Raw genomic sequence first — 13,484 nt, 5'->3', positions numbered from 1 at the left:
CCCTGCAAAACCGCAATTCAGCAACACCAAAGCAAACATCAATAAACAGTGTACAAGTGTCAGCTGATGATGCAACAGGGGCCGGTAAAGAATGTGCTCTCGCTATTGTTCCTGTTTAAGTTAAAGCTGCAAAAGGAAGCAAGTGCATTCAAACCTACGCTTTCCTTGATCCAGGGAGCTCGGCCACAATTTGCACTGAGAAACTAATTAACCAACTAAATGTGACCGGATGCAAAACTGACATTCTGCTATGAACGATGGGACAGGAAAACCATGTGAGCAGTTACGAGATCACAGGACTGGAAGTTGGCAATCTAGATGGAGGTCAATTTATTGACCTACCTGAAGTCTACACACAAGCTAAAATCCCTGTTACAAAGGAAAACCTACTTACCCAATCATAACTAAGCAAATGGCCTCACCTCTGTGGAATCAAAGTGGAAGAGATTGAGGCTAAAATTGAAATGTTTATAGGAATGAATGTTCCTAAAGCGATGGAACCCTGGAAGATAATTAACAGCCAGAGTAATGGACCATACTCAGTGAAGACACTTCTTGGATGGGTGGTGAATGGGCCCCTCAAGTCTTCATCTGCAATGGATAAACATAGAACATCAATGACAGTCAATCGCATTTCAATGGATAACCCGAAATACCTGCTACTCAGGCAATGCAACCAAGAGTTCCCAGAAAAGGAATCTCAGAAGAAGAAAGTTGTCATGTGAGGACAGGAGATTCATGGAGCTGGCCCAGAGTTCTAAAGTGGTCAAAAGTGGACATTACATCTTACCCCTGCTGTTTCAAGAAAAGGAGTTAGTCATGCCTAATAACTACAACGTGGTACTGCAGTGGACATTAAACCTGGCTGGGAAATGTAAGAAAAATTCCACCCATGCTGAAGAATACAAGGTCTTCATGGAAAATGTGCTGCAGAGAAGGAACCCCAAGCACAAGTCCAAAGAAATGACGGCCACGTTTGGTATGTTCCTCATCATGGAGTTTACCATAAGAGAAAGAAGAAGCTGAGGGAGAGGACAACAATCCCTGAAGCTCACAGAGCCAAGGTAGCGCAGCTAGATCGAGATAAAGAGAAACCACCTCTTGAAAGGGTTCTAGGTATCTAGTGGAACATCCAGAGAGACAGCTTTGGCTTCCCTTTAAAGCAGATCACCATCCCAAGGCTGGAGCTTTCACTGGCTGTGAAAGTAGACAGGATGCTACAAAGAGAACTCCATATGGAATTACAAGACTCTACCTTTTGGACAGACATACATTGACAACTGCACCAAGGAACTCATGGCCCCCTGGCCGTGTAGTAAAGACTTTGCCTGGGCCCAAAGGTCTTGTCCGGAGTGTTTTGGTTAAAACGAAGACGAATATCCTGCAAAGGCCCATCGATAAGCCCTGCTCAGCTTAAGGACATGCCCCTACACACACACACATGGCCCTGCACACACACATGCCCCTACACACACACATGCCCCTACACACACTATCCTTCGCCCTTCCTTGCATACATGAATCCCTTACAGATTGGACTATTATTCCTGCTCAAGGACTTACTGATTACACCACAAGAGACATTCATGTAACATGGACTTTGGGGGGTATTCAACAGGGGATAGTATAAATCGTATTGTATTGTAATTGGATGTGATGTGATAGTGACAAGCTATCTGATATATTTTGAAAAAGTCCATTGGTTTATATTTGTACTGGTTATCTGGCTCCATATCATTTCATGAAGGTAATTGTTCTGCGGTAGCGTCCCAATTAGGGGCCGGTATGTTGGAGCCATTTAGAGGCTTTTTTGTTTGAATATTTTTAAATAAATATATTTTGAGTTTTGGTTTAGATTATGAAATTAGATAAAAAATATTAACTTGGGTTGCATCTTTGATACATGCATTTTGTGGTGATATACGCATTTGTGGTGATTGATTGATAGGTCTCACCTGGGGAATAGGTGACGCTCTAACTGGAGCCTATAGGAGGCCTTCATATATGTCAGGAAAGCGCTTTTGTGAAAAGTTGGAAGGCAAGAGACAAACAATTTATTGACCGCATATTGGAACGCATTTCTTGAATGCTTATTTGAACGCATATTTGAACACATATTTGATTGCATATTGAGCGCATAATTGAACGCATAATTGATCGCATTAGACAGCGACATGTCTATAGTTTATTTCGCCATACCTGGAAAGTCAACCGGAATGTTGTTTAATTAAACACCTCAACATCAAGTTAAACACTCTCCGTGTGTGCTTTAAAAGAATGCATGTCGGACAAATCTGTGCCTCCAATTTAAGGATGGAATAAGGATGGCGAGCAAGGGTTTGCCATTTCAGCCGGCAAGATACAACCACATCTGTGCGGGGCCTAAGGCCCCGTCTCCCGGAGAGACAAAGACAAGGCCTTTAAAGTGGTGCTATCAGTACACTATCATCACACACACACACACACACACACACACACACACACACACACACACACACACACACACACACACACACACACACACCACTCCCCAAAGCCTCAGGCGGTGACCCTGTGACCTAGCTACAGCCATCAGGAGATCACTGCATTCCAAGGTGTGTGTGTGTGTGTGTGTGGGGGGGGGGGGGGTAGGTGCAGATGTGGGGCAGGGGTCTGTGTGTGGTTGTGGGTGGGAGGGGGGGGGGGGGGGGTGCAGATGTGGGGCAGGGGTCTGTGGGAACAGATGGATGGCTGGCTGGTTGGATGGCTGACATTTGTTTTACAGGGAGGTAATGACACGTGTGTTCAGACCCACTCCATTGTGTGTCTGTGTGTGTATGTGGGTTGGTCTGTGTTTGCACACGCACACACACACACCACACATCTCTGGGTCGTTGTGGCAGCGGAGGGCATCTTCTACCAGGGTAGAAGGAAAGAAAAAGTGGATAAAGATAGAAAGGAAAGGAAAGAAAGGGAAGGAAGGAACATAAAGTAAGAAAGAGAGACAGAGGTTGGTGCAGCACAGCTAGTGTGGGAGACTTCAGAAGGAGTCTTCATGGAAAATACCAAAGAGCGAGAACGGGAATGGAGGAGGAGAGATGAATAGAGACAGAAAGAGAGGATGAAAAGGTGAGAGGGACCCCAACAGCAATAGAGGCAAGAGGGGGGAGGGGAAGTTACACACACACAGAGAGAGAGAGAGAGAGAGAGAGAGAGAGAGAGAGAGAGAGAGAGAGAGAGAGAGAGAGAGAGAGAGAGAGAGAGAGAGAGAGAGAGAGAGAGAGAGAGAGAGAGAGAGAGAGAGAGAGAGAGAGAGAGAGAGAGAGAGAGAGAGAGAGAGAGAGAGAGAGAGAGAGACTCTGTGGGGGAAAGAGTCCAAAAGTTGGAATATAAATTGGAACTCGTAGAAATGTAAAAAGATGAGGTCACAGGCGAGGTGAGCATGAGAGAGCCCTATTGGCCGCAACCCTCACCATCAATGTGCCGCTAGCACAGGTTCACACACACACCCACACACTCACGCCCTCGCACACACACACACACACACACACACTCTTACTTCCCCGCACACACAAACTTTCAACCTCATACACATGTGCCCACACAAACACACACACACACTTACACACACACACACACACACACACAGATACACATGCACACTTCCACACACGTGCCTACAAACACACACACTTACACACTCATACACACACACACACGCTTACACACATGCTTATGTGCTCACACAAATACACAAATACACATGCACACACACACATGTGAAGGGCTGTTTCATAACACCCAGGAGAGAGATGGAGGAGCACGCAGGAGGCAGAGATAGGAACTTCAAGAGGGTCTCTCCAAGCACAGGAGCCCAGCCTTGAGGTTGAATTAATGATCATCGTGATAAATGTTTGATAAGGAGTAATAGTTAGCCTTGCCTGGGTATTTGCAACAACACGGAACATGATGTCTTCTGACTTCAGTAGCGGGCTTATAGTCCACTATTAATCACAAACAACCACACACACTGCAGGGAGGGCTGCGAGGGGAAAAAGATGAGATGGGGTGTTTTGCTCTCCAGCAATTCAGAATTATCACGTCTTTACTAACGTCTATTGGAGAGGCGGTGAAGAGAAACAGGCCAGCGGATTGTGTTGTGGGTCGTCATCGACCGCTCGAGTACCAACAGTTCAACAGTGTAAACGCTCGCACAGGAAAGATTACACACTTCTGTCCTCCACAGCCTGCAGGAACAGGTCGTCAAGAGAAGACTTGTGGTCAACTTCTGGTGTTCCCTCTCATGAGCAGAGGCAACCTAATAACAGATACCAAATAAAGTTGCTGTTTCTCATGATTGTGTCTAAAGCTGCAGGGTATATTCAAGATAAAGTATACAGGAGCTTCAGACTACATTTTAAACTCAAGTGGAAACCTTAGGTGGGTTGCAGCGGATCTTACTGCTGATCTGCCAAAGCATTTAATTAGTACTTATTTTGCAATCAAGCGCTCATTACCTCTTCCGCTGCTGTAGAATAAAGATAACATGGATAGATAGATAGACAGACAGGCAGACAGACAGACAGACAAACCGACAGGCAACCAGACAGACAGGCAGGCACATATCTAATCCCCCCTGCCCCACACACACACACACACACACACACACACACACACACACACACACACACACACACCCTGCTGCCTGGTTAGACAACAGTGAGCTGTGAGTGTGTGTGTTTGTGCTTATTCCAAAGTGGAGAGCCCAACTGAGCCGTAATGTCTGCCTCTCATCCAACATCGACATCTGCATGACAATGAGACAGGTGTGTGTGTTTGTGGGTGTGTGTCAGCATCAATAAGGGGGGCTATTTCTAAGCTCAGGTGTTTTGTATTTGTTTCCGCTCCATAATGAAGAAGTAATGAGCAGTCGGACAAGCTGTTGATTACCTTTTTCCACCAGTTTGCGGAGTGTTTGCAGATGGTTTGTGATTGCTTGTTCCGGTGTGTGTGTGTGTGTGTGTGTGTGTGTGTGTGTGTGTGTGTGTGTGTGTGTGTGTGTGTGTGTGTGTGTGTGTGTGTGTGTGTGTGTGTGTGTGTGTGTGTGTGTGTGTGTGTGTGTGCGCGCGCTGCGCGCATCTGCTTGCAGATCTGTGTACATCTGTGTACATCTAATTATATTATATTATATTATATGTGAGAAGCATGTGCATCAAATCATCTTGTCTTGTGGCTGTTTCATCGGTGTGTGTGTGTGTGTGTGTTTTGGTGCAAGCCAGCATGTATGTGTTTACATTTGTAAGCCAATTAGAGCCCGAGCGATATGTTGCTTGGCTGCTTTTATCGGCCGATGTTAGCTATCCCAGATATGTCGGTATGGGGGTATATGTTAGTGGTGGCTCGTTTGCGAACAAATCAGTTTGAACAAACGACTCTTTAAAACGAACGAACCGACCTGATTCGCCGCTCTCGTTCGTCGTCGTTCATTCACCGAGACTCGACTCCCAGCTCCGCCCACTAGTCGCTGACTCGCGAGTCGCTGTTCGTTCACTGACTGTGTTTAGCGGTGAAGACTCGAGGACTGAGAAGTCACGAGAGTCAGCCGGGCAACAACATCCCGATTCCGAACATGAAGCACTCCTCAGCTAAAAGGAACTTAGTTAATGTTGTGTTGATTGTTGACCGTTTGCACCATTGCACGATCGTGATTCGTTTGAGAATGAGAACGAGGGAGGAGCTGAGTCTGACCGACTCGGCTGAGAACGTGCATTCGCGATTTGTTTGAACGAGAACGAGGGAGGAGCCGAGTCTAACCGACTCGGCATTCGCAAACGTGCATTTGCGATTCGTTTGAACGAGAACGAGGGAGGAGCCGAGTCTGACCGACTCAGTGACTGAGAATCATGATTCACCGATACCGGAAATGCAAATGAACGAACGAACGAATGAACGACTCTTCTTGGCGAACTGACCGACGCAAACTGATTCATTCAAACGAATCATGAAATCCACCACTAGTATATGTTAGCCAATGTGCGCCGATATGTCAACTTTATGAATATGAACGTGTGTATGTTTGTTTCTGAACCATTATCCTGTGTGTGTGTGTGTTTATGTGAACCATTATCCTGTGTGTGTGTGTGTGTATGTGAACCATTATCCTGTGTGTGTGTGTGTGTGTATGTGAACCATTATCCCGTGTGTGTGTGTGTGTTTGTGAACCATCATCCCACCCTGTGTGTGTGTGTTTGTGAACCATCATCCTGTGTATGTGTGTGTGCGTGCGTGCGTTGGTATTCATCACGTTGTGGGGACATCAATCTAAACACAGTCACGTCATGGGGACCTCTTGTGGTGTGGGGACAAAAAAACAGGTCCCCTAAAGGACAACCCTTTACAATGAATACAGGAACTTTTTCTAAAGGTGCCTGTGTGGTTTTTAGCCATGGCCCATAACACACGTTTACCAGTAGGTGTGTGAGTGTTTGGGAGGGAGCCCAATTGCTCCCCTAAAGGTTTGCGGCTGTAAGTGCACTCACTGTGCCAAACACAGATTCCAAATATGGTTGGGTACTGCCCACTTCCAGGTATGTACCCCACCAGGAACCGCCCATTCATTTGGAAGGATCCAACAGTATGTTCAATTTAGAGGGGAGAAGGACCGGAAGCATAACAAATGAATGAAATGGAATCGGCCATTGATTGGTGAATCCTTCCTCACATTGTTTAATGTCCTTCCAAATAAATAGTTAATAAATTACGTTTCACAAGTCCACAAAAACACAAATACCGTCAAGAACGCAGTTTGAGTAACGCCTTTTTTAACATATTGTTTATTCCGTACGCTACTTCACGGTGGTTAAAATGACAAGACCAACTCCCGTGCTTGCCTCATCACGTGATTTCCTGTCCACTGCGTGCAGACAGGTGCCTGACTGCCTGTTTGCTGGTCTGCCAAATCGCTTGCAGCTCATTAAGGATTAACATGACGATTTAACAAGATAATGACCTTTTGTAATGAACTTTTTCTAAGGAGCAAAGGGGAAACACACGGTAGGTACTTTGGCATGACAAACCAGTATTACCAGTGTTCATCCCTCAAATGAACTTTAATTAGTTAGCCGGACAGCTAGTTAAATAGGATCCAGCTGCAGCCCCGGAGCCGAGGCCTGTGGTGTGGCAACGAGACCTGTAGTGTGGGATGTCGGTTTTTCTCATTTTTTTCTTGACGTTTCTGCGTCACAGTCGACCCTCAACTGCCTCAGTCGAGTTTTTCAACGTTAACTTTTGGCGTTTTAAGCTAAAAATGGATAATGTCTTAATTCCTAGAGCTGCTACACCACAGGCCCCCAGCTCCGGGGCTACAGCTGGATGCTACTCTACTACTACTGATAGGTTAATTGTATTTAAAGGACAATTCTGGTATTTTGAACATTGAGCCCCATTTCTGGTTTGTCTAGGATTAAATAAGAGTGGTTGACACTGACATTTTGACTATTGGTCCTGTCTCGGGTATTTGGCTCATTATAGAATCGCCCCTGCCTGTGTCAGAATGGCTGGTGAGTGGCGACGTGCATGCCAAAACCTGTCCTTAAAACAACCTCAAGCGTTTGATTTCAGAAATGTGCAACTCACCGAGTGGTTAGTGGTGTTCGTTGATGCTCCAAATCAAGTATCTTGGTCAGTTTCTGTTGTGTTTTATTGCACATTTATCGCATTTTGTACATCCCATTGATTTCTGTTGGAAGACTCAGTGCTCGTTGGCTGGAAATTGGGATTTACAAAATGCAATAAATGTGCAATAAAACACGACAGAAAATGTATTTCGCTACAATACTTGATTTGGAACGTCAACGAACACCACTAACCACTCTGTGAGTTGCACATTTCTAAAAACTAACATTTAGGGTTGTTTTAAGGACAGGTTTGGTCATGCCCATAGCCAGCCATTCTGAAGCAGGCAGGGGCGATTCTATAATGAGCCAGGACCAATAGTCAACATTTCGATGTCAACCACTCTATTTCATCCTAGACAAACCAGAAAGGGGGCTCAATGTTCGAAATACCAGAATTGTGTTTTACGGATTACAAACGTTACCTATCAGAACTATTTTGCTATTTTTCTACCAGCTAGTGCCAGTCGCATTGTCATTTAATTCATTGTGAAGGAGTTTAACGTAATGCAAACGAAAAACGTTTAAATGTTTAACAGTGTTAAAAGAGTAGTGTATCTCTTTGTGAATCTTAAAGGGGAGGGGAGGGAGGAGGAGGAGACTGCATACATTAACAATCCCTTTCTCCTCCATGTCGCGTTTCAATCTGGACTTCAGGGAGTCAAATCCAAAGTTCCTTTCCCCCAATACCTTCTCAACCATGGCCGAGAACCACCACTACAAGTCTTTACTTGTAGTGCAAGTACCAGAGATGTCGGAGAACTCGACTCAGTTTTTAAGATTCATAATATCATCCGGAGGCACACACAGTTTTTGGCCGTGATATTATATTATATAGATATCTATTATATTATATATTTATAATGGGCAACTGCAATCACTATGTCCTCAATGCTGCGGTTCACTCTGGCATGCAGGGAGTGAACGCAGAAAGTTCAAAGATTTCAAGTGATTTCAAGATTTCAAGCGAAGTGCCACACTAGTAAATCCGCATGTAGCATGAGTAGGGGTAGAGAGGATCTCCCCTACTAAACTAATTTAACTTTTTTTTTTAAATGTCCATGCAGTTTGAAATGGCTCCATGCATTAGTCCCCTTAATGATGCCAGAAATCATGTAATTGCAAAGACGGACAAAACGTGCATGTTAGATGTGCAGTACATCAATGCATTGAAAGGTAAGGAGTTACATGTGGGGATTTCTCAGTTAATAATTGCTAACATATACAATATTTATCGGATGACCATCTAATGCAAATCTTCAGGGTACAATAAATATGCACTAAACTAAAACTGACCCAAATAGATGGCAGCAGTTTTTACATGCAATCGGTTATGTCAAATCAGCTGCCATCTATTGTCAGTTTTTGTGTTATCAATCCTTTTTATACAATACGTGCATTTGGAAAATGTATTACGGTTAACTTTTTTTCAATGCTTTCTTGTTAAAGATCCAATGGCATTCTACTTTATTAATGCTTTTATATCGCTCTTAGTAGGCCCCTAATACAGTACTTGAAGACGTTCAAGAAATTCATCCTTGGTGCAGAATTACAGCCACTACGAGCCAGTCCCACAATGAGCTTTGCACAAATGGGCCGTTTTTAGAAGCGGGTGGAGGTGGAGGGTGAAGGTGGAGGGTGGTGGTCTGGCCCTGAGCAGCTTGCGGCCGCAAGCTGCTCAGGGCCAGACGGTACCATGCGCTAGTGTTGACAGTGGATGTATTGCAATGGCGAGGCGAACACAGCTTTTGGCCGTGTTCTGTTAATATTCTAGAACACTCTGGGTGCTCCGGCGGGAGTCCTGGACCTCTATAACTAAATAATATCATATTAAACATAGATAAATATCATATAATATATTATCATGGCCAAAAGCTGTGTGCGCCTCCAGACGATATTATGAATCGAACGACTGCGTCAGGTTCTCCGACGTCTCTGGTTCTTCCACTTCCACATCAATCTGAAGTAGACTGAACCGCGCACACACACACACACACACACACACACACACACACACACACACACACACACACACACACACACACACACACACACACACACACACACACACACACACACACACACACACACACACACACACACACACACACGTGGCACTCGCAGGGTCGTAGCTCATTGGCGAGCCAAATTCTCTGGGCGGGCACAGCAGAGAAAGGGGAGGTAACCTGGCCCCTTATGACGACATATGGGGCCAAACTCCAAAACGGTGCGTCTTATTTTTGTTTTTTTTCAAAGGCAGAGCAGGATACCTAGTGCTCGTTTTACACCTAACGCCATTTCTAGCTACTGGGGGACCATAGGCAGGCTAGGCTAACTCATATAATGTTAGAAAACCTAATAAAGTGACATTTTCATGCCATGGGACCTTTAATGTGAAAATGTTTTTTTTACAGGACGTGGTGTATTTTCAAAGGGCTCAATTTCCCAAGGAGATTTCGTTCTTGAATATAGGGGAGACAGTATTTCTGATGTTGAAGCCCAGAGAAGGAGGCAGATATACCACCAATCATGTACTGCATTTATTTTCATGTTTAGGACGCATGTTGTTGTTTTTTTGAGAAAGTGGATGTGTGGCATGTGCGCGTGTGTAAGCAGGCAAAAACGTGTGTCACACGGTGAAACCGTGAGAGTTGGCAGCTCTGTATCTGTCAGGAATCAGAGTATACTTTGAACATAACAATTATTTTTCAATGAACTTGAAGACGACATTTACGTGATGTTTTTCCCCTTTCCTCATGTTTCATCTTTTTAGTATCGATGCCACCAGAGATGATGGATCACTTGGGCGCCTGGTTAACGACGAACACAGGACTCCAAATTGTGAAATGAAAAATATTGGGAGCGTACCTATGTTCCCCGGGTCCTATGTTCCCTGGTCGCGACTGTGTTTTTCGTAGGCGGAATCCGGAAAAAGTTCTGCCTCAAGCGCTAGGATTGGACAGGCAGCCTGTCAGGCAAACTCACACGCTGACTCCTAACCCTAAACCTAACCATAACCGTAACCCTCACCCTAACCCTAACCGTAACCCTAATATTCATGATTCTTCCGGATTCCACCTACGAAAAACACATTTGCTCCCCGGTCACATACAAAGCGGGGAACAGAGGACCCAGGGAATATAGGGATGACCCCAAAATATTGATGTAAATGGTAGCCCACATCTTTGTTTGTTTGCCCTTATGGACATAAAACAAGGAGAAGAAATTTCATACGATTACGGAGGTGAAGACTGCCCATGGAGAACAGTATGTGGCGCAACTACAGTTTACATAATGTATCAAGTAAGTATTTAAATATGTTTAACTCATTTGTTTATTTCTACTTGAGTGAACATACAAGTGGCCTAAGTATCTATCCATGATTTGTAAGTAGTAAAAGTAAATGTAAAATAGTAAAATAGCAACAGGAACAAACAATACGAGCACAAGTTATCTCATCCAACAGATTTTTTTCTGTGACAGTCATCAAACTTATTGCGTGTTATACAGTGACGTCAAATTATGTTACTTATGCTTTCATGTTGTAAATGATTGTCATTGTGAAATGTCTGTCTTACAGACAACCACAGTTGGAGCAAATGCACTGCTGTTGGAAGATTTGCATCCTGTTGTCCTGGCAAATACTGAAGTGGATGATGCTACTCATCCAAACATCACTCAACAGATATATTCATGTTTATCACTTCAAATGTTATTATTCTCTCTCATAGCCTTGCTTTTTTAGTTTTTGTGTTTAAAGCTAGCCAAAATAGGAAAGGAAGAATATTTTTGTGTTGTTCTGAATTAAATGAATACAGCCAAACAGTTTAATGTAATGCCACTATAAGATGTATGGTAGTGGGATATTCAAAATATATTTTAACCTTCAGAGGGATGTTCTAAGGCACAAACTAACATGATATATCTACACAATCGCTGCCTATGTCATGTCAGATTTTCTCTGGCAGTGGTGGTTAAGACAACTTGCATGTTACTTCTCAACATCATCAAACTACGTTATTTATTTTAGTTATTGTTTTGATTGTGCCACACCGAGCCACAGAATTATATAATTCTATAATAGGTATTTGATTCAGCTCCAAATACTATGTTAAATGTTGTTTGTTCTGTTGTTTTTATGTACAGATCCCAAATGAAAAGGAGATTTTTGTACCAAGACTGTGACAGACGTACAGAAGTATCATAGTAAGTTCTCATTTAAGTGGCAAAAATAACATTTGAATGTTCATAGTGTGGATCAAACATATATAAATATTTTATACAAATCTACATTTTCTTTTTTTATATAAATGTAAGAAATTGTATATATCTGTATGGCTCTACTGTATGGAACTTGTTTTGGGCTTCAATCAATCATTTATTATCAACTATTCAGTTGATTATTTTCTCAAGAAATGATTGTTCACATTTGTTCTGTATAATACCAGAGAACAGTTTAAAATGGGCCTAAATAAAAAGTGATGCACAAGTCAATGTCATCCAATGTAATTTAAGATCTACTGTCCCAAAACCTAAAAGATATTCAGGTTATTCAAATGTAAACAACAGAAAAGCAAATTCTCTCACTTAATACCTGAAACCATGAAATGTTTTGCCTTTTTCTTAATTTTATTTTTTGATTTACAACTCAAAGTATTGTTCCCATTTACTTTCTCTGTTTTTAGATGAAAGAAACCGGTCTTGACGATTCTATTCAACTATATGACTCCACGTCAGAGAGTTCATATGAGTACATTCCAAATACCAGCTGCGACAGTGAAGATAGTGATGTTAGCCTTAAACCATACCAAAGGACGAATGACTCTGACTCAATGAGTTCCCCGACATCGGACCACATGACCTTTGACAGCCAAAGCCTTACATCTGAAGCCACTGGAGCAGAAGAAGAACTACAGTATACAAAAATTTGTACAAAAATTACAGTATTGTTGTTGGTGCATGTCAAAAGAGATGTGGGAGCAGAGTGTTCGACTTATGCAAAGGCAAGGCATCTAGAAAGTGCACATGGAAAGGAATCTGATGTGGCTAAATCTCTCACTTTCCAAAGTGTTCAAAGGAGAGGAAAATGCAGCTAGATTATATTCGCAACAGAGGAAACTATGCTCACAATGCTGCTGTTATGGAGTTAGGAAAGGGGGAACTAGTGCCATTTAAATGACCACCTAAAAATGTGCAGGGAAATGACTTTATGCACTGTGCCTACTGCCAAGGACTTTTTACAAGAAAAGTCTTCTGGCGGTCAGGGTGGGAATTTCACGACGGCCAAGTTCCAGTGTAAACAACACTAGTAACGCGTGGTGGGCTTTTATGGAATTACAGCCATCCTAGTGCGCGCAGTAGGCTAGTCCCGTGTCTGTGGATCAGAGCGATTGCTCTGCTGTGATTGTTCCAAAAAAGAACTTGCGCAACTTCGCGAGCCGCACAGGTGAAGTATCAACATCCAGTGTTTGTTGAAACAAACACTGGATATAAATAACGCCGTTTAAAATAACGGCGTTAGGTAACGCTGTTATTTTTTCAGTAACGGGGGTAACGACTTTTCCAGTCGTTACAACGAGTCTCTCTCTCTCTCTCTAATGTTTTACAATATGATATGTTTTTCAATGTTTTTTAAATAAAACAACTGTTTTAATACATAATTATATACAGAATATTGTGAAATGTCATTCTTGGTGAATGCAAATGTTAAGGTATTAATCTGAAAGGTAAAACCAGCGTAATTTAACCAAACAGCCTTTGTGCCCTGTCATGTGGCCTTTGTGCCCTTAAAAAAAATGTGAACGGGACAGCCAAATGGCCTTGCCCCTAAAA

General features: G+C 43.1%; 1 protein-coding gene across 1 annotated transcript; it reads left to right on the top strand.

Moving 5' to 3' along the window:
• Nucleotides 1-819: 819 nt before the first annotated feature.
• LOC311345253 (N-lysine methyltransferase KMT5A-like) lies at nt 820-11,837 on the top strand (the record flags this gene model as incomplete). The annotated part of the gene is made up of 5 exons (XM_084469619.1): nt 820-979; nt 10,061-10,163; nt 10,426-10,510; nt 10,815-10,919; nt 11,799-11,837. The coding sequence occupies 5 exons, from the start codon at nt 820-822 to the stop codon at nt 11,835-11,837; spliced, it is 492 nt and encodes a 163-aa protein (XP_084325745.1).
• Nucleotides 11,838-13,484: the final 1,647 nt, after the last annotated feature.

Source organism: Micromesistius poutassou (genome assembly GCF_964030765.1).
Source record: "Micromesistius poutassou genome assembly, chromosome: 6".
NCBI classification, from domain to species: Eukaryota; Metazoa; Chordata; class Actinopteri; order Gadiformes; family Gadidae; genus Micromesistius; species Micromesistius poutassou.
Note: the sequence above shows the minus strand (reverse complement) of the source record. Positions and strands in the feature narration are given on the sequence as shown.